The sequence below is a fragment of the Mustelus asterias genome, chromosome 16, assembly GCF_964213995.1.
Source record: "Mustelus asterias chromosome 16, sMusAst1.hap1.1, whole genome shotgun sequence".
Classification (NCBI taxonomy): domain Eukaryota; kingdom Metazoa; phylum Chordata; class Chondrichthyes; order Carcharhiniformes; family Triakidae; genus Mustelus; species Mustelus asterias.
The window spans coordinates 17,558,010-17,579,928 of NC_135816.1; the positions used below are offsets into that span (position 1 = coordinate 17,558,010).

Consider the following 21,919-nt stretch of genomic DNA (forward strand, 5'->3'; position numbering starts at 1 on the left):
GAAAATTAATTTATTAAAATCGATCAATATAAAGCAACATTATCATTCTGGCAACACTGCAGAAAATTGAAGGCCAGGCAAGAGGACAAAGCTTGACAAAAAGACAATTCATCATTTAACTTTAAAACGTTTGAAGTGTTGAACAGTGCACAAACTGCACATTCATCCTCATTCACCTATGTATGGGTGAATTATCTGATGACTTCAACTTGCAGCTTTCCAGAGATACCACATCGCTTGAAAAAGTTGAACAAGAAATTCAAGGACAAGAAGAAGTTGACTCCATGGGAATATAACTACACGATACAGCTCAAGCTCATTCTCCTGGAGCTGAAGAAACCTACCCTGAAGAAATTGCCTTATAGCCATAATCTGTTCCACTGGGTATGATTGAATATTAGGCAATAAATAGACCGGAGAACATAGGTGATATGAAAACTTTGAGGAAAGAGTCTGATTTGGAGGCTGAAAGCAGTTTAGAAGTCTTCATGAGTTCCATTTTCCGAGGGTAAAAAGAAATGGCGTGACAGAAAGGAGAAATTGGTTGATTTTTTTCAGAAACTTCTAATTTTCACCAGGATGTTGCCTGGGATGGAGCCTCTGAGCTATAAGGAAAGAATGGATAGGTTTGGAATGTTTTCTTTAGAGCAGAGAAGGCTGAGGATCTGGTCTCTGACAAAATAGGAGCAGGAAAATTGAAGAATTATGTTAATTTTGAAAAGCTGTAAAGTACCATTCGAAAGAAGAAATGTTGTTCCTCAAGCTTCCTTTGAGGTTCATTGGAACAGTGTGGAAGACCAAGGATGTACAGTTCACAGTGTGAGTGGGACAGATTATTAAATAATCTCTGTTAACCATCTCATTACAAATGCAGAAACTATCTTCCCGGGTCCCTGATGGATGAATTGAATTTATACCGTTGCAGTATAATAGAGAATCTGGGGTTATAATGTTCCTTCACTAACACCTCTAATTGATCAAATGACTTGGTATCCAGAGAGTCTCGAGAAGTTAAGCTTCTACTGAGGTTATAAGTCTGGGAATGGCATGCCATAAGCAAGAGGACTCCTTGTTTGTCTTCCCTGGTGATCTCATTAGCAGTGAAAAAGTACCACGATATTTTCCATGATATTGGTCCCAGTCTTCAATCCCCTGGTCAAAAGGATCAAATTTTCAAAGTACTGGCATTAGTTTTCACTCACTGTTAATGCAGGAACCTCTTTGTCTCCCCTTGCCTGAATTTTTCTGATGTCATGCCCTTCCCCCTCAAAACCTGAATCTCAGATTTGCAATTCAATTTACCCTCGTCACCAATGTAATAATGTGAGGTATCAACGAGGAGGCTGCTTAATACACAAGCTAATTTATTTAACAATGCATAGTTAAATTAAATACAGGCACCATAACTACAATGCAGATCTTCACTCCTTGACTTCCCTTAGGATCCCCCGTGCACTTCCGCCCCATTGGCAGAGGTTTACGTGCTTCCAGGCCCTGGGTGGGTCACGTGACCCACGAACGATCGCCCCTTAAAGGGGCCAAGCTACCACAGCAAACTTATCCTTTTTACACAACAAAGCTCTGACGAAGGATCATCTAGACTCGAAATGTTGGCTCTATTCTCTCCCCACAGGTACTGTCAGGAATGCTGAGATTTTCCAGCATTTTCTGTTTTTGTTTCAGATTCCAGCGTCCGCAGTATTTTGCTTCTATCCTTTTTATACATGTTTCTATCTTTACCTGGGTGCATTGTCAACTCAATTAAAACTAACACCTCTTGTTCTAAAACTCAAGAAAGCCCATCAGACTTGTTCCTTTGCAACCATTGCATAAATAGTTTAATACAGACATTGAGTGAAATTCCTTCATTTTTCTAAACCCTTCAAAGGAATCTATTACGGTCAGATTTGGAGTGGTGTGCTGCTCCTCATGTGGCTGTAACAAAGCCTAGTTTCATGAAGACATGGATTGCTTTAGTATCTGAGGGGCTTTGAATGGATCTAAACACTGCAATTGTCAGCGAACATCCCCAGTTCTGACTTTATGATGGTGTTGGTGAAGCAGCTGAGGATAAATGAGTTTGGGTCATGAACCCCACCTTGAGAAACTCCTGCTGTGATGTCTTGGGACTCGGGTGATTGGACACCAGAAAACAATAAGATTCAACTTAGGGAAGAAATACTCCCATCCGATTACCACATTTTTACCATTGTGACCAGGACCTTAACTCCTTCACAATCAAAGTGTAAACAAATTCCTCACCTCCTTAAACATTCAGCAAACACGACCATGGTAAGTGTAAGTAATTGAATTCTTTAAATGAAAATATTTCAGGGTTATGGGGAAAGAGCAGGGATTGGCTTTTGGATAACCCCCTTCAAAGATTTGGTCTGATGGTCCCAAAGCTCATTTTTTGTACTGTCTGATTCCATGGTTTCCTGTGTGACTATCTATTGTTACAAAGAAGTTAACAGCTACGTTTTGTTGCAGAAAGCTTTTGGAGCATGGATTGTGTTGGCAAGCAGATGCAGAGATCATTGCTTTGTTTAAGGAAAAAAGTAAAAATGAATTTGAATCGGGAGATGAGACAAAGCTCTTGCAAGACAGAAGGAACCCAAATTCGTTTAAATTGCTCATGTAAAGAGCTGGCCCAGACACACTGGCTAAATGTCCTTCATCTATTCTGTAAGCTTCTTTGATTCTCCATGACCAAATCATTGTACATAGTTTCATGTTGTAGCATGTCCAGCATTCAGCTCCAATACAGAGCGTTTCAATACACAAAGAACTGGAAACATTGTTTACTCATCGAGCATTTTGAATTTAATAAGATTGGTGGTGGAATAGTGAAGAAAATTGGCTGGGATTCTTCCAAAAAAAACCTAAGTTCCCAACATGCAGGAAAACAGGAGTAATTCCCACCATTTCTTTCAGCATACATGTCAGAGTGAATCTCCAGCACTCTGAGCACTACAGTGTGCCCCAGCGGGAATCACTCGGGGCCTATTCCCACCTGAGAGGCCGGCAGCATAGTGCTGAGCGAGCCACTGTGCACGTGCCGATCTGTCAGCATGGAGATTGGCGCATGCGCAGTGGCCCCCATTGCCGGCCTCCCGATCACTGGCTTCCAATTGCTGGCCAGCGCCACAACCCCGCTGATCGCAGTCCTTCTGGCCCCCCCATCCCCCAAGCACTGGCCTCCTGGACCTCCCTGGTCCAGCCCCAATATCCCTCCCCCTACCCCCCTCCCCCTGACCAGCCCTGACCCTCCCCCCCCCGGCCCACAGTCCCAACCGTCCCCCCGATGACCAGCCCCAACCTCCCCAGCAGCCCTTACCCAACCTCCCCCGCAGCCCTTACCCCCCCCCTCCCCCACCCCCTCCCCCACCCCCACCCCACCTGCACCCCAATGGTCAGTCCCAATAGCCCTCACTCTATCTCGCCCCCACTGATCCTCTTGCAGAGTGGCAGCGGGCGGCACAGTGGTTAGCACTGCTGCCTTACAGCACCAGGGACCTGGGTTCAATTCTGGCCTTGGGTGACTGAATTTGTGGAGTCAGGCATTTGCAAGGAGATGGGATTCAGAGCAGAGGGAATTAAGAAAAAGAGGAAAAGACAGTAAGGAGAATAAGAAAAGTGATAGGCAGAGAAATCAAGGACCAAAGTCAGATAAGGACCGAGTAAAAAATAGTAGGAAAGGGAAAAGAAATGTTAAAAGTGCCCACCTTAACGTTTTGTACCTGAATGCTCAGAGCATTTGAAACAAAATGGATGAATTAGTTGCACAGATAAATGTAAAGGGGTATGATATAGTTGGCATTATGGAGACGTGGCTCCAAGGTAAGCAAGGATGAGAACTAAATATTGAGTGTTATTCAGTGTTTAGGAAGGACAGATGGAAAGGGAAAGGTGGTGGAGTTGCATTGTTGATTAAAGATTATATTGATATGATATTGAGGAAAGATATTAGTATAGATGATGTGGAATCTCTATGGGTCGAGTTAAGAAACAACAAGAGGCAAAAGACATTGGTGGGTATACAGACCACCAAACTATTGTGGTAATGTTGAGAAAAGCATTAGACACAAAATGAGAGATGCATGTGTCAAGGGAACATCTGTGATTATGGGCGACTTTAATCTGCATATAGATTGGGAGAGTCAAATTAGTCACAGTACAATAAAGGAGGAATTCCTGGAGTGTATATGGGATGGTTTTCTGGAGCAAACCCTGAGGAACCAAAAAGGGAGCAGGCCATTTTGGACTAGATGTTGTGCAATGAGAAAGGATTAGTTAGCAATCTAGTTGTGAGAGAACCCTTGAGGTCGAGTGACCATAATATGGTAGAATTCTTTGTCAAGGTGGATAGTGACATAATTGATTCTCAGACCAGAGTCCTGAATCTCAAGAAAGGTAACTATGATGGTACGAGGCATGAATTGGCCATGATGGGCTGGGAAACATTACTGAAAGGAAAGACAGTAGACAGGCAATAGTAGGCATTTAAAGAATGAATAGGTGAACTCCAGAAGTTGTTTATTCCTGTTTGGCACAAGAGTGGTAAGGGAATAGTGGCCAAACCATGGCTTACAAGGGAAATTAGAGATAGTATCAGATTCAAGGATGAAGCATAGAAATTGGCAAGAGAAAGCAATAGGTCTGAGGATTGGGAGCAGTTTAATGTTCAGCAAAGGAGGACCAAGGGATAGATTAAGAAGGGAAAAATAGAGTATGAAATTAAGCTGAAAGGGAACATAAAAACTGATTTAAAAGTTTCTGTAGATATGTAAGGAGAAAAAGGTTGACAAAAAAACGAATGTAGGCCCCTTACAGTCAGAAACAGGAGAATTCATAATGGGGAATAAAGAAATGGTTGAGGAATTAAATATGTACTTTGCTTCAGTCTTCACAAAGGAAGGCATGAATAATGTACCAGAAGTGCTGAGAGAAACATGTTTTAGTGAGGAGCTGAAGGAAATCAGCATTAGTAGAGAAATTGTTTTGGGGAAATTGATGGGATTGAAGGTGGATAAATCTCCAGGTCCTGATAATCTTCATCCCAGAGTACTTAAGGAAGTGGCCATGGAAATAGAAGACCCATTAGTGGTTATTTTCCAAAATTCTTTGGACTCTGGAATAGTTCCTACAGATTGGAGGATAACTAATGTAAGCCCACTAATCAAAAAGGGAGGTAGAGAGAAAACAGGGCACTATAGACCAGTGAGCCTAAAGTTGGTACTGGGGAAGTTGCTAGAGTCTATTATCAGGGATTTCATAACTCAGCATTTGGAAGGCAGTGATAGAATCAGGCAAAGTCAGCATGGATTTACAAAAGGAAAGTCATGCTTGACGAATCTATTGGAATTTTAAAAGAATGTAATGAGTAAAGTTGACCGAGGAGAACCAGTGGATGTGGTTTATTTAGACTTTCAGAAGGTTTTCGACAATGTCTCACATAACAGACTACTGTGTAAAGTTACAGTACACGGGATTGCAGGTAATGTCTTGAGATGGAAAGCTGGTTAGCAGATAGGAAGCAAAGAGTTGGCATAAATGGGTCTTTTTCTGATTGGCAGTCAGTGACTAGTGGGGTTCCACAGGGATCTGTGCTCGGACCCCAACAGTTCACGTTATATATTAATAATTTGGAACAGGGAACTGAAAGTATTAACTCCAGATTTGCAAATTATACAAAGTTGGGTGGGAGGTGAGCTGTGAAGAGGATGCAGAGATGCTTCAGCGTGATTTGGACAGGCTGAGTGTATGGTCATCTGCAAGGCAGATGCAGTATTATGTGGATAAATATAAGGTTATCCACTTTGGTAGCAATAATAGGTAGACAGATTATTACTTGAATGGGTGTAAATTGAGAGAGGTGGATACTCAGCGAGACCATGGTGTCCTTGTGCATCAGTCAGTGAAAGTAAGCACGCGAGTACAGGAGGCAGTAAAGAAGGCAAATGGTATGGCGAGACCACATTTGGAATATTGTGTGCAGTTCTGGTCACCTCACTATAAGAAGGATGTGGAGACACTGGAAAGAGTGCAAAGGAGATTTACCAGGATGCTGCCTGGTTTGGACGGTAGGTCTTATGAGGAAAGGTTGAGGGAACTTGGGCTTTTCTCTTTGGAGCGGAGGAGGTTGAGAGGAGACTTGATAGAGGTTTATAAGATGATGAGGGGCATAGATAGAGTGAACGTTCAAAGACTATTTCCTCGGGTGAATGGAGCGGTAACTAGGGGGCATAACTATGGGGTTCATGGTGGGAGATATAGGAAGGATGTCCGAGGTAGGTTTTTTACTCAGAGAGTGGTTGGGGTGTGGAATGGACTGCCTGCAGGGATAGTGGAGTCAGAAACTTTAGGAACATTTAAGAAGCTATTGGATAGGCACATGGAGCACTTCGAGATGATAGGGAGGAAATAGCTTGATCTGGGTTTCAGACAAAGGTCGGCACAACATCGTGGGCCAAAGGGCCTGTTCTGTGCTATACTGTTCTATGTTCTATGTATGTTGACCTTCATAGCAAGAGGATTTGAGTATAGGAATAGTGATCTTTTGCTGCAATTGTATATGGTATTGGTGAATCCTCACCTGGAATATTCTGTGCAGTTTTGGTGTCCTTATCTGAAGAAGGATGTCCTTGTTATAGAGGGAGTACAGCAAAGGTTTACCAGGCTGATTCCTGGGATGGCAGGCCTGTCATATGAGGAGAAACTAAGTTCGTTTAGGATTATATTCATTGGAGTTTAGAAGAATGAGAGGAGATCTCATAGGAACTTATAAAATTCTAACAGGTTTAGACAGGATAGATTCAGAAAAAATGTTCCCAATGGTGGTGGAATCCAGAATAGGGCTCATAGTTTGAAGATAAGGGGTAAACCTTTTAGAACTGAGGTGAGGAGAAATTTCTTCACCCAGAGGGTGGTGAATGTGTGGAATTCACTACCACAGAAAGTAGCTGAGGCCAAAACGTTGCCTGATTTCAAGAAGAAATTCGATATAGCTCTTGGGGCTAAAGGGATCTAGGGATATGGGGGAAAGGGGGGGAAATCAGAATATTGAATTTGATGTCAACCATGATCAAGATGAATGGCGGAGCAGATTTGAAGGGTTGAATGGCCTACTCCTGCTTCTAGTTTCTATGTTTCTATGTCTCTGTGGGTTTTTTCTGGGTGCTCCGGTTTCCTTCCATAGTCCAAAGATGTGCAGGTTAGTTTGATTGGCTATGCTAAATTGCCCTTAGTGTCAGAGGGGTTAGCAGGGTAAATATGTGGGGTTAAGAGAGCGCAGAAATATGTGGGGTTAAAAGAGCGCAGAAAGGATTTACTAGAATGTTACCGGGACTTGATGGTTTGAGTTATAAGGAGAGGCTGGATAGACTGGGACTTTTTTCCCTGGAGCATAGGAGACTTAGGGGTGATCTTATAGAGATCTATAAAATAATGAGGGGCATAGATCAGCTAGATAGTCAACACCTTTTCCCAAAGGTAGGAGAGTCTAAAACTAGAGGGGATAGGTTTAAGGTGAGAGGGGAGAGGTACAAAAGGGTCCAGAGGGACAGCTTTTCACACACAGGGTGGTGAGTGTCTGGAACAAGCTGCCAGAGGTAGTAGTAGAGGCGGGTACAATTTTGTCTTTTAAAAAGCATTTAGACAGTTACATGGGTAAGATAGGTTTAGAGGGATGTGGGCCAAACGCGGACTATTGGGACTAGCTTAGTGGTTAAAAAAAAAGGGCGGCATGGACAAGTTGGGCCGAAGGGTCAGTTTCCATTCTGTAAACCTCTATCAGGGGATAGGGCCTGGGTGGGATTGTTGTCAGTGCAGACTCGTTGGGCCAAATGGCCTCCTTCTGCACTGTAGGGATTCTATGATTCTCCCCCACGATCGCTGCCCTAATAGGCCCCCACCCCCCAGTAGGCCCCACCACCCTTTGCCCCCCCACCCCCCTTGGCACTGCCTGATGCCCAGTGGCTGGCACTGCACAAGAGGCAACCCCTCCCTTACCCCTACCCTCTCTGGGGGGCCTTAAAACCTCTGTTCCCTCCAACGGGGCTGGGTGCCTGTTCTCCGTTAGTGGGGAGCAGTTCTCAACACTGCTGGAGGGAACTACTCCCAGTGGGGGAAGGGGGGGGATCGCTAGCGGAGCCAGAGAATACAGTCCCGGACCCACTGATCATATTGAAATGCTGATATCAGCATGATAATCAGCTCCACCCTGATTTCCAGTGCAGAGCTCGTCACGTTCAAAAACGAAGCCTGGGAGACGTGCGGATGCCCAGGCGCCCAGCGCGAATCTCACAAAATGGCCACTGCTGATGTCTCCCGGCCTGCTGTGCTACTCGAGCAATGCATCAGGCTGGGAGAATCCCGGACATTGTGTCCGATTTATAAGCGATCCTTTTACATGTAACATACAATTATTAAAATCTAAATGAAACATTATTCAATCCAGGATACAGCAGGAAATTAAGAGAAAGTTACAATTTTATAACAACAGTTTAAAGCACTCTAAACTAAACTGCGATTGTGACCAGAACCACTGCTTGTAAGGAGACAACATTTTCTGTTCAAGTTGTTGATTTTCTGTCCTTTCTTGTGAAAATTATGAATCATCGATGCTGAAGTAGATATTAGCGCAGCCAACTTGCTTCTCATGGCTCTTCAAAATAACCGTTGCAGAGTAGTAGCCATGTAAGATAAAGAATGGAATGGATGGACGTGGAAGATATTGCTTTTCTTTTGAGGAGCTGACAGATCCCTGAAATACAAATGTTTAGTGTGAGCATAAATTATTATTTTTTTGTCCAGCGATGCAGGCTGGTACAAATTTCAATGTTGGAATCGACCATAACTGTTTAATTTTAATTCATTTTAGCTATCCATGGTATTCATTTAATACCTATACTTTCAGCTGGTTAGCTCAGATGGCTGGATCGTAATGTGGAGTGACGCCAAAGGCGTGTGTTCAATTCCCAGACAAGCTGAGGTATATTCTTGAAGGCATTGCCTTCTCAACTTTGCCTCCTTGCCTTGACCCATGGTTGATGTGGAGTAGTACACCTCAAACTATATAACCAAACTAATGACCTTTAGGGAAGGAAATCTGCCGTCCTTACCTGGTCTGGCCCACATGTGACTTCAGAGCCACAACAATGTGGTTGGCTCTGAACTGCCCTCGGGCAACTAGGGATGAGTAATAAATGCTGGCCAGTGATGTCCATGTCCAATGAATGAATTTTTTAAAACTGCTTCCATTTTCTATGTTTCAAATGCCTATCTCTAAAGGAGAAAATTGCCATTGTTCCTTTGTGGACTACGGTTAATCACCAATTATCATTTTGATGCAACACTGAAACCAACAGAATGTAAATCCACTACAAGCCCGCAGCTTTGGTGGGGTTTCATAGATATTAGCACAGACAACACTCCACTGCACCAGCTCATTTTACGTAACAGGAAAAATTCTGATAAAAGTTCATTGACCAGAAACATTGGGCAGGATTTTATAACCTCACTTGTCCTAAAACTGTAAAATTCCACCCGAGGTCAATGGACTTTTCCATGGTTCGCCCCTCGCTTGCTCCAATTCCCATGGTAGGCGGGATGGTAAAATTCCAGTCACTGACTCTGTTTCCCTCTTCACCAATATTACCAGAGCTTCAGAGCATTTTCAGCGTTTTCTGCTTTTATTTAAGATTTCCAACATATACGATATTTTGCGTTTGTATTATTACAGCAGTGCTTTTTTTTTAGCCATTACCTTCGGTAGATCTTTCCTAATTACAATGTGCATTAGTTATTAATGGATCAATCAAGAATGAGTTCATTTGAGAAACCTGTACTATGGCCTAAAGGGGGACAAGGTGGTACGGTGGCGACATGGTTAGCACTGCTGCCTCACAGCGCCTGGGTTCGATTCCGACCTTGGGTGACTGTCTGTGTGGAACAAAGAACAAAGAATAAAGAAAATTACAGCACAGGAACAGGACCTTCGGCCCTCCAAGCCTGCACTGACCTTGCTGCCCGACTGAACTAAAACTCCTTACCCTTTAGGGGACCGTATCCCTCTATTCCCATCCTATTCATGTATTTGTCCAGATGCCCCTTAAAACTCACTATTGCATCTGCTTCCACTACCTCCCCCAGCAGCGAGTTCCAGGCACCCACCACCTTCTGTGTAAAAAACTTGCCTCATACATCTCCTTTAAACCTTGCCCCTCGCACCTTAAACCTATGCCCTCTAGTAATTGACTCTTCCACCCTGGGAAAAGCCTTCTGATTATCCACTCTGTCCATGCCCCTCATAACCTTGTGGACTTCTATCAGGTCGCCCCTCAACCTCCATCGTTCCAGTGAGAACAAACCAAGTTTCTCCAACCTCTCCTCATAGCTAATGCCCTCCATACCAGCCAACATCCTGGTAAATCTTTTCTGTACCCTCTCCAAAGCTTCCACATCCTTCTGGTAGTGTGGCGACCAGAATTGAACACTATATTCCAAGTGCGGCCTAACTAAGGTTCTATAAAGCTGCAACATGACTTGCCAATTTTTTAACTCAATGCCCTGGCCGATGAAGGCAAGCATGCTGTATGCCTTCTTGAATACCTTCTCCACCTGCATTGCCACATTCAGTGACCTGTGTACCTGTACACACAGATCCCTCTGCCTATCAATACTCTTCATGGTTCTGCCATTTACTGTATATTTCCTATCTTTATTAAACCTTCCAAAATGCATTACCTCACATTTGTCCGGATTAAACTCCATCTGCCATCTCTCCGCCCAAGCCTCCAACCGATCTATATTCTGCTGTATCCTCTGATGGTCCTCATCGCTATCCGCAAATCCAACAACCTTTGCGTCATCCGCAAACTTGAGGGTAGGTCTTATGAGGAAAGGTAGAGGGAGCTACGGCTGTTCTCTCTGGAGCGGAGGAGGTTGAGGGGAGACTTAATAGAGGTTTATAAAATGATGAAGGGGATAGATAGAGTGAACGTTCAAAGACTATTTCCTCGGGTGGATGGAGCTATTACAAGGGGGCATAACTATAGGGTTGATGGTGGGAGATATAGGAAGGATGTCCGAGGTAGGTTCTTTACTCAGAGTGGTTGGGGTGTGGAATGGACTGCCTGCAGTGATAGTGGAGTCAGACACTTTAGGAACATTTAAACGGTTATTGGATAGGCACATGGAGCACACCAGGATGAGAGGGAGTAGGATAGCTTGATCTTGGTTTCAGATAAAGCTCGGCACAACATCGTGGGCCGAAGGGCCTGTTCTGTGCTGTACTGTTCTATGTTCTATGTTCTAGTTACATTTTCTTCCAAAACATTTATATATATTACAAACTGCAAAGGTCCCAGCACTGATCCCCGAGGAACGCCACTTGTCACAGCCCCCCATTCAGAAATGCACCCTTCCATGCTACCCTCTGTCTTCTATGACCGAGCCAGTTCTATATCCACCTTGCCAGCTCACCTCTGATCCCATGTGACTACACCTTCTGCACCAGTCTGCCATGAGGGACCTTGTCAAAGGCCTTACTGAAGTCCATGTAGACAACATCCACTGCCCTACTCTCATCTGTTTGCACTTTCTCCCTGTGTCTGCGTGGGTTTCGTCCAGGGGCTCCAGTTTCCTCCCACAGTGCAAAGATGCGCAGGTCAGAAGGATTGGCCATACCAAGTTGTCCCTTAGTGTCGAACGATGTGCGGATTAGGTGGATTAGCCATGGGAAATGCATTGGATAACAGGGATGGAGAGACGTTGCAGACTCGATGGGCCAAATTGCCTCCTTCTGCCCTGAAGGGATTCTATGGTTTAATACTGACATGAGTGATCTTTAAATCTTTTGGATGTAGATCACGATATTTGTATAATGTAATCAGAAATATCAAACTTACTTTGTTGAAATGACATGGTGAAACGTTGCGCCACAGTTCACATGCATCAAAGTAACACTTCAATATATCAAGGCAGGGAATCTTCCACCAAAAGAAGAACTTCTTGTACAGTGTTATTTCACCCTAAGACAGGTAAAAATAAAAAGAGCAGAGGTTATTTCCACAATACTTATTTTCTCTTCTCAAACATAGTGTTGTGTAAAGTGGACAAAGCACACACTTATGTCTAGCTATAATAGGTCGTCACCAAGTTCAAAGAACAAAGAACAAAGAACAGTACAGCACAGGAAACAGGCCCTTCGGCCCTCCAAGCCTGTGCCGCTCCTTGGTCCAACTAGACCAATCGTTTGTATCCCTCCATTCCCAGGCTGCTCATGTGACTATCCAGGTAAGTCTGAAACGATGTCAGCGTGCCTGCCTCCACCACCCTACTTGGCAGCGCATTCCAGGCCCCCATCACCCTCTGTGTAAAAAACGTCCCTCTGATGTCTGAGTTATACTTCGCCCCTCTCAGCTTGAGCCCGTGACCCCTCGTGATCGTCACCTCCGACCTGGGAAAAAGCTTCCCACTGTTCACCCTATCTATACCCTTCATAAGCTTGTATACCTCTATTAGATCTCCCCTCATTCTCCGTCTTTCCAAGGAGAACAACCCCAGTCTACCCAATCTCTCCTCATAGCTAAGACCCTCCATACCAGGCAACATCCTGGTAAACCTTCTCTGCACTCTCTCCAATGCCTCCACGTCCGCTGGTAGTGCGGCGACCAGAACTGGACGCAGTACTCCAAATGTGGCCTAACCAGCGTTCTATACAGCTGCATCATCAGACTCCAGCTTTTATACTCTCTACCCCGTCCTATAAAGGCAAGCCTTCTTCACAACCTTCTCCCCCTGTGTTGCCACCTTCAAGGATTTGTGGACTTGCACACCTAGGTCCCTCTGTGTTTCTATACTCCTGATGACTCTGCCATTTATTGTATAACTCCTCCCTATATTATTTCTTCCAAAATGCATCACTTCGCATTTATCCGGATTAAACTCCACCTGCCACCTCTCCGCCCAATTTTCCAGCCTATCTATATCCTGCTGTATTGCCCGACAATGCTCTTCGCTATCCGCAATTTTCACACTGCAATGCACTATGAAATGAAGTAGGTTGAAATTATATCTCAGCTTTTCCTTGTGGTCTTCACAATGAAAGACATGGAATAGAATATTAGACATTTGAGTGCAGAGGAGGCCATTCTGCCTTTCCTCTATCATAGAAACATAGAACATAGAAAAATTACAGCACAATACAGGCCCTTCAGCCCACAAAGTTGTGCTGGACATGTCCCTACCTTAGCGATTACGAGGCTATAGAAACAAATCTTTTAGTATTTTTAATTATCAGCTGTTTATCTATTTGTCTGTCAAATATTACAATGTATTTAGTTTCCGTAATCATTTTTGGTGAAGAATTCTAAATGCTGAATTCCGATTAACTGAAAATGTTTCTTCTGACCTCTGCCCTCTCTGGCCCTTGATACTGATTTCCTCACCAATGGAAATAATCCTTCACCATTTACCCCCAGCAGGTCTTTTCCTCCTTTAGTTCTAAATTTTTGATCCTTTTAGGTCACTTAGAGGGAACTCTCAACTCACTGTGCCTCTGATAGCAAGGTAAGTTTTTATTACACTGCTGGAAAAACACGATGAATCATGGACAAGCAGTTCAAATATGTCAATATGACATTTGAAATAAAAATAAGGGCAGGAATACTGTACCAATAGAGCACCCAGGGTAACAAAAGATCAATTTTCCTTTTCATTGATTTTCTCTCCTGTAATTATAATAATATTGATAGCGACTTTCCCAGATTTCAGTGAACAACAGAGCACGACATCAAACCCTGGTTTCAAATTCAACCTTTTAAAATTAATTTTACTAAATAAAGAAGAACAAACAAGTTCAGGTGATTGCTTCTAACCCATTGAGATGCAAGTAATAAATAGTGCAATATAATGTGAAAGTGTTCTTTTGTACAGCACCTTATTCTTTCTGTTTTAATATTTTGACCAGGGTAAGCCCTGAGACAAGCCTCAGAAAGAATTTTGGGTGGATGTTAAGTTTGCTTTAATCTCATTCTATTAAGCTCGGTTAACCAAAGCAAATTGAACGCAGTTTCGGTAGGTTCTTTGGATTTTTATAAATTATATTTGATTTCAAAAGTCATGTCACAAAATCTGTATTTGCACAATAAAAGACCTGTTCTTCCTCTCAAACCGATCTATTGTGAACCAATCATATTGAAAGATTTTGTATTGTAAAATAAAAAGGACAAAATCTCCACTGGGGTTTCCTGATCTCTTGATATATATATTTTTAATTAATTGATGGGACATGGGTGTCACTGGCTGGCCAGCATTTATTGTCCATCCCTAATTGCCCGAGAGATGTTGAGAGCCAACCACATTGCTGTGGATCTGGAGTCACATTTAGGCCAGACCAGGTAACGATGGCAGATTGCTTTCCCTAAAGGACATTAGTGAACCAGACAGGTTTTTCCCGACAGTCGTTTCATGGTTAGCAGTAGATTCTTAATTCCAGATATTTTTTATTGAATTCAATTCCACTATCTGCTGTGGCAGGATTCGAACCATCGTCTCCAGAACATTAACTGAGTTTCTGGATTAATTGTCTAGCGATAATACCACTAGGCCAATGTCTCCCCTGTGGAGAAACAGCATAAATAGCTGTTTGCATTGTTCTACCGCTGAAATTACAATGGAAGACAGAGAGGTCCAAGGATAATTTCATAGTGTCTTTGATAACCTCAGAATGTTCCAAAGTATTTTATTTTGGCTGATGGTGAAATTCGAAGTCAATAAAAATCTGGAATTAATGATGACCATTGACTTAAAAGGCCACCTGGTTCACTCATGACATTTAGGGAAGGAAATATTCAGTCATCCTTGCCTGGTCCGTAATTCTGAAATGCCCTCTGAAATAGCACTGAAAGGGCAAAAAGGAATGAGTAATAAATGCTGAGCAAGCAAGCGGGGCCCACATCCCATCCCATCAATACAAAAAATATAGATAATAGGATTGCTCTCAGAAACAGCAATGTGATAATGACCCAATAGCCTTTTTTGATTTGATTTGATTTATTATTGTCACATGTATTAACATAGTGAAAAGTATTGTTTCTTGCACACTATACAGACAAAACATACCGTTCATGGCGAAGGAAATGAGAGAGTGCAGAATGTAGTGTTACAGTCATAGATAGGGTACAGAGAAAGATCAACTTAATGCAAGGTAAGTCCATTCAAAAGTCTGACAGCAGCAGGGAAGAAGCTATTCTTGAGTCGGTTGGTACGTGACCTCAGACTTTTGGATTTTTTTCCCGAAGGAAGAAGATGGAAGAGAGAATGTCCAGGGTGCATGGGAGCCTTAATAATGCTGGCTGCTTTGCTGAGGCAGCGGGAAGTGAAGACAGAGTCAATGGATGGGAGGCTGGTTTGCGTAATGGATTGGACTACATTCACGACCGTTTGTAGTTCCTTGTGGTCTTGAGCAGGAGCCATACCAAGCTGTGATACAAACGGAAAGATGCTTTCTATGGTGCATCTGTAAAAGTTGGAGAGAGTCGTAGCTGACATGCCAAATTTCCTTAGTCTTCTGAGACCGTAGAGACGTTGGTGGGCTTTCTTAACTATAGTGTCGGCATGGGGGGGGGGATCAGGACAGGTTATTGGTGATCTGGACACCTAAAAACTTGAAGCTCTCGACTCTTTCTACTTTGTCCCCGTTGATGTAGACAGGGGCATGTTCTCCTTTACGCTTCCTGAAGTCAATGACAATCTCCTTCGTTTTGTTGACATTGAGGGAGAGATTATTGTTGCCGCGCCAGTTCACCAGATTCTCTATCTCATTCCTGTACCCTGTCTCGTCATTGTTTGAGATCCGACCCACTACGGTGGTGTCATCAGCAAACTTAAAAATTGAATTGCGGTGACTTTGACTGGAGGGTTAAATATTTAAATATATGGGAAATCATTCTCCTGTTTTCTTTGTAATAGTGCCATCCTCCAGATAAATCTAACACTTAATCTGAAAGATGGTACTTCTAACTGTGTAGCTGTTATTCAGCACAGCTCTGGAATATCAGTCCAAATTATTGTGCTTAAGTCTCTTGAATTACCCTTGACAAAAGCTGACAAAGCAGATGTTTTAGGCAGTAAAAGCTGTATAGGGTGATCTTACCGGCTCATCCCATTGGTCAGTAGGTGTGGAGAGCCAGCAAGATCACAAGAGAGGCGAAAAATCAGCTTCATGTCCAGTTTCTCGCCTCTCGAGATACTACCAGCACTGTGAAGCCAGCGTGATGCGCAAGTCTGATTAGATTATTTAAATATTAATTTAAATATTATCAGTGAGCCCAGGATGGAATAGTCCGGGCTCACTTGCGTTAATGGCCCCGCTGGTGGAGGTCCTCATCGGTGAGGATCACATATGGCCCCCACCAACGGGGACCAGACGTGATGGCCTCACCAATGTGACCACAGGCCATTGTGGCCCTCGTTCAGGGGCAAGGAGGGCAGTGTCCTTTGGGCAGTGCCAGCCTGGCATTTCTAGCCTGGGACCCTGGCAGTGCCTGTCTGGCGCCCTGGCACTGCCCACCAGGCATCAGGCAATGCCAAGTGGCAGGACCCAAGGTCAGGGTGCAGGGCCTGAAGGGGAGGGTGGGTCTGAAAGGGGTGGGGCCTAAGGGGTGGGTGAAGGGCTGTGCACTCAGCAATCGGGCATCGCCAGCGTGGTGGTCATCTGGAGGGGAGAGCGGGGGTGGGGATCAGCCAGGAGGGGCGTGATCGAGGGGATGAGGCTGTGATGTATAGGGGAGTGGGGGATATCTCCCAGTGCATTAACTGTGTACTCTGGTAAACAGTTAGTGCACTGGGAAATTGTCGCATACACAATGGCATCATCTAGCAGTCAGCAGCCAGCTTCCCAACGAGAATAGGCACTCCCCTCACTGAATTACACTTTGTCTCATTTTTTTGCACTAAGTGGGATAAGATTGTGTCTGGGAGCTCACCCCCACAAAATGGGTGCATTTCGCTCCCAGTTTCACACTCGTTTGGCACCTAGAATTTTTTTGGTAAGATCCCACCTTTGTTTTTAAAAAGTGGGAAGGCCGAGATGAAGGACTAAGACAAGCAGCACAGGACGTTGCCATGGGGAATATTGTAGGAGGGAAGTGAAGGTAAATCAGGAAGCAATGAGGTGACGAGAAGCTTTAGGTTTAAATTGTAAGAGTAAAGTTTAAAAGAGTATTTATAAGGAAGGGACATGGCAGGTATTTGGAAAAAAAAGAGTACAAGAAACATTTCTCTTGTGTTTGATATCTCAGGATACACTTGTAGGACTTTGTTGCCTGTATGAGGTGGCGTATTTATGCTAAGACAAGCAATCCAAGATGATTCTCCTATCATAATTTAGAATAATTGAGTCAGTTATCCATTAATTTAAAAGAACTGCAGGACAGTTGACTTGACAATATAGATTGGATAAATATTTACTTACAGTCATTGATGAGAGGGACATATTGAAATAGACAGATCCGGTATGGGATATCTCTCCTGGTAGTCTAATAGGATTCGGTTTGACATTGATTTCCTTGAATTTAACAGGTTCATCGGCAGCACTGCAGTCTTCCCAGAAAAAACCATTTGACTAAAAAGATAAGGTCGATCATAAGTATTGATAAAATAATCAATCTGATTGTAATGCATGAGACTGCCAAAAGAATTGAACATGTCATTATTAAATTTCTTTCCTAAGATTTCGTAACAGTTTCTCACTGAAAGAAAAACAATCAAAAATGTTTAAAACATGCTAAGCAATACTTAGGTTTACACTACTTTTAATATCTGACAGATTACTGTTTTATCTTTAAATGTAGTTTTACACTTCGTACATAGAGGGTTAAGAAGATATGCATTCTGATAGGACATAGCACAGGTCCTGTATTATTTCAGTGGATGAAAACATACAGTTTAATTATTGCAAAATGCACAGAGTACTAATTACAGTCAGAACAAAGTACACATCATAAGCATTCCTTTAAAGGCAGGATACATTAGATATTCATTTAGGTTGGAAGAAGTTGAACTTACTCTCTAGACCAATAAGAACACAATTCACACTGTATGTGTTCCAGTCAGATGAAAACCTATTCTAAACATTTCCAACAGTCCTGAGTACGTTATTTGCACTGATGGGAGTATGAAAATGATTTTGAACTCTCAGAAGTTCTCATAATTCAGTCGCTGTCACTCATCTGCAAACATCCAGAAATGCATCTTCTGATTGCTACATGTATCGACGTCATAAATATTGTCTAAATGTCAAACATATTTGATAACGAAACTGGAGATATTCCAATCTCAAGGCTTTTGATAAATTCTGGTCTGAATCCTTAAAATCTAATTAGGAGTGCTGGCAATGAGGTTTCTGCTGCATCCTTAAAGGAAAGGTAAAGTATGACATATGGTCATACTTTATGAGCAGTTTCAATAGCATTTCAAGCTTGTTACCTGTTACAAAATGGTGAAGGCTTTCATACAATACTTAGATGTATTCAGAAATAGAACTATTATGAGACAAGATATGTAACAAAATGGGAAACTTGGAGAATGGTCTTCCCTGAGGCATGTTATATTCTTGCAAGAGTTGTCAATTACTGAATCACTTGTTCATTTTTCAGTTTAATATAATCAATGTCATGATTTGTATTTCCTTTCCAGAACTCTGCAACATAAGATTTCCATTCTTCCCAGGATCACTGATTGCTTTAAGATTGACTGAGTAGATCTCTGACTGGAGCTACAGGTTTACTCTAAAAACATCTTCACTGAGTATTCGGGAGATGAAACCTGTGTATTTTATGGAAGCAGAAGGTAGAATAGAATAGAATCCCTACGGTGCAGAAGTACGCCTTTTGGCCCATCGAGTCTGCACCAACAACAATCCCACCGACACCCTATCCCCATAACGGATGTATGTACCCTAATCCCCCTGACACTAAGGCACAATTTAGCATGGCCAATCAACCTGACCCACACATCTTTGGACCGTGGGAAGAAACCAGAGCACCCGGAGGAAACCCATGCAGACATCAGAAGAACATGCAAACTCCATACAGACAGTCAACAAGGCTGGAATAGAACCTGGGTCCCTGGCGCTATGGGACAGCAGTGGTAACCATTGTGTCATTGTGCGGATGGTCCAGCTCCCACTGCAAACAATGTTCCTTTGCAAAGTGTCACTTACATTTTTAATTCGTTGTGCATGCCCATTATAAACTGTCTCCATTCAAGAAATGACTTCTTAATCAGGGAAACAAATTTCAAAGTTCATTCCTCTGTTTCAGATAGAACACTTACACTTTGTTTAACAAAATACTCACAGTTCTCAATTGGTTGAGGAAGCAAGTGGCCAAGAACATAACACACAAGTGATGAGCCATCTTCTCTTTCAATTCTGATTTTGATGTGAAGAACACCAACATTTGTTTTATATATATGTGAGGAGTTGTTACTTAGGGTGTAACCAATAGCCATGGAGTAGATTTGTATATCCTGTTGAACATGATGCAGTCAATGTTAATTCAATGAGTTAATCAGTGTCTTCAATATAGTATTCATTTTTGCAGCAGTTAAAAATTTCCAATCTGTTAATGTTGTTCAACCAAACACTTGCTTGTAAACTTCTAAGTTGTTGTTTGTAATAAAGACCATGACATTTAATTAAGGAGCTCCTACTGTAACATTATGGGACATCAGTAGAAAACCCAGAGATAACAACATGGAAACAGAGAATATGATGAAATGGGGAAAAAGGGGGAATAAGACATAGTTTGTTGAATTCTTCAGGTGAGAACCATGTGATGTCAGTGTACCTTTAAGAATTTTTAAAAAAAAACATAATTTCCACAGCTCACAGCTTCAGTGATGTCATTGTTGCCGGGTTGACTACGATGAGTCCTTTTATTGCTACTTAAGATGTTTAAGTGGGGTGGTTGGTGTTTACTCTGGGATTAGTTTTACGATCCTGCATCATTAGGAGAGAAAAAAACTGGTTGGCAGGTCAGGTGACAAGAAAGCTTTTTCATTTTTAGTTCTAAGCTGCAGGTTTGAGTTTTAGTTTAGAAGGCAATGGACATCAGACTGAAAGCAATGTCCCTTCTCTCTTTCCCTAGTTTTGGGAAATCCTGCTGTTTAGCTGAAAGCCTTCCTGGAGTAGAAAATCTGTTGTTGAGGGGCTGGACCAAGAGTCTCGTTGGTGCTTTGGATAGCTGACTTATCTTCAGACTATTCTGAATCTCAAGAGCATTGGACTGCAGAATTCAACTAACGGCCTTGAGCCCAGTATCAAGTGAGTATTCATCTGTGCTGTGTTAAACTTGTGAAAAGGGTATTTGTTGTCTATGGGTTTTGGTTTTAGTTGGAACACAGTAGAGATATTCATTAAGAGTTATAGATTATAGTGATTATTTTGGTTTCTTGTTTGTAATTGATAAAAGTTCTTGCTAATTTTCTTATTATACATGCTAACTATATTCTTAAATAAACTTTGTTTGATAAAAGCTCTCTACTGGGTCATTTGAATCAGATCTGAAGTGAAGCATCTCATGCTTATCCTAGCCAAACTCAAGATGTAAAACTTATGATTCAGGTGGGCTTCATAAAACACGTTGGAGTTTATGACCTGAATCATAACAGCCAGGTCCAATAAAATAAGTTGCGAAGGGAAGTGAAGATGAAAATAATACTGGTAAAATGGGAATCTGAGAATAGAATTGCAATTCCCATAAATAATAACTCAAAAATCCTCTATCGCCATATAAATATTTAGCAGGTAGTAAGAGGTGGCGTGGGGCTGACTGGGCCAAAGTGGGAGATATACGTTTAGAAGCACAGGACAAGGGTTGAATACTTAATGAATACTTTGCATCGGTGTTTATTCTGGAGAAGGATGCTATCAAATTATTGGTAGAAGTAGAGATGATAGAGGTACCAGATGGGATGAAAATTGCTAGGCATGATGTACTGGAAAAGCTGGCTCAGTTTAGAACACAATATAGGAGCGGGAGTAGATGGTAGGTCCTAAAGAACCTGCTCCATCATTCAATATCATAACAAAGAACAAAGAACAATACAGCACAGGAACAGGCCCTTCGGCCCTCCAAGCCCGTGCTGCTCCCTGGTCCAAACTAGACCATTCTTTTGTATCCCTCCATTCCCACTCATCATGGCTGATCTTGATTCTAAGCATCACAAAAGTCTGAAAACTGGAGTATTTCATTCTGTTTTTTTCAGCGATCTACCCCATGCAATTTTCCCACACTCTGTCAATTATTTTGGCTGTTGGGAGTTTCACGCCAGTGGGGGCTGGGAGGGGGGAGTGGCAGGGGGGGAGCCGAAACTCACCGGCTGCAGACTGCTAGGCATGTGCCCTGATCTCCACCTCCCCCCCCCAACAAACATGCCCCCACTGACCCTCCCTACAGACACACCCTCACAGACCACCACACAGCCATAGACACCACCCACTTGTCACCCACCCCCCCATTAAGGCCTCCTGATCGCTGCCCTCTTGACCACAGGCCCCGACCCCCCCAATCGATGGCCACAACCCCCGATCGGCAGCCCGACCCCCGATCGCCACACCACCAGCCCCCACCCCTCGATGCAGAGTTCCTCCCTTCTCTCCCCTCCTACCTCCCCTCTCCCCTGTCTGGCTCTGCTCCATCTGGCTCCGTCTCATTGAGGCCCCGCCCCTCAGGAAACACACCGTTGGCATTGCCCGGTGTCCGGTGGGCACTGCCAGAGTGCCTGACTAGCAGTGCAAAGTGTCCCAGGCTAGCAGTGCCAGTCAGGCATTGCCCAAGGGGAACTGCCCGCCCCTGCCCCCAGCTACGTAAGGGACTTTAATGGCCTCCGGTCCCACTGGCAAGTCCAT

At 43.1% G+C, this 21,919-nt stretch overlaps 2 protein-coding genes across 2 annotated transcripts in view; one reads left to right on the top strand and one right to left on the bottom strand.

The window, feature by feature from the left end:
- Positions 1 to 8,608: 8,608 nt before the first annotated feature.
- On the bottom strand, positions 8,609 to 21,408 carry LOC144505619 (ganglioside GM2 activator-like). Its single transcript, XM_078231723.1, has 5 exons — positions 21,388 to 21,408; positions 19,342 to 19,536; positions 17,480 to 17,629; positions 11,910 to 12,032; positions 8,609 to 8,764 (listed from the first exon to the last, which is right to left on the bottom strand). Exons 1-5 carry the CDS (start codon positions 21,406 to 21,408, stop codon positions 8,609 to 8,611), a joined length of 645 nt encoding a protein of 214 aa, XP_078087849.1.
- The window catches only part of slc36a1 (solute carrier family 36 member 1), a 72,544-nt gene continuing 70,800 nt past the window's right edge, over positions 20,176 to 21,919 (top strand). The window contains exon 1 of the mRNA XM_078230709.1: positions 20,176 to 20,332. The gene's annotated coding sequence lies outside the window, so the exon portion shown is untranslated. The remainder of the gene's footprint in view (positions 20,333 to 21,919) is intronic.

Bases quoted from the DNA above. Each gene is read 5' to 3' on its own strand.
- LOC144505619 (XM_078231723.1), bottom strand. From the start codon at position 21,408: ATGCCTAGCAGTCTGCAGCCG. The intron at 12,033-17,479 runs GTAAGTAAATAT...TACCTGTCTTAG, and splicing joins TGTCCCTCTCATCAATGACT to GGTGAAATAACACTGTACAA. The intron at 8,765-11,909 runs GTAAGTTTGATA...TTTGTATTTCAG, and splicing joins CACCATGTCATTTCAACAAA to GGATCTGTCAGCTCCTCAAA.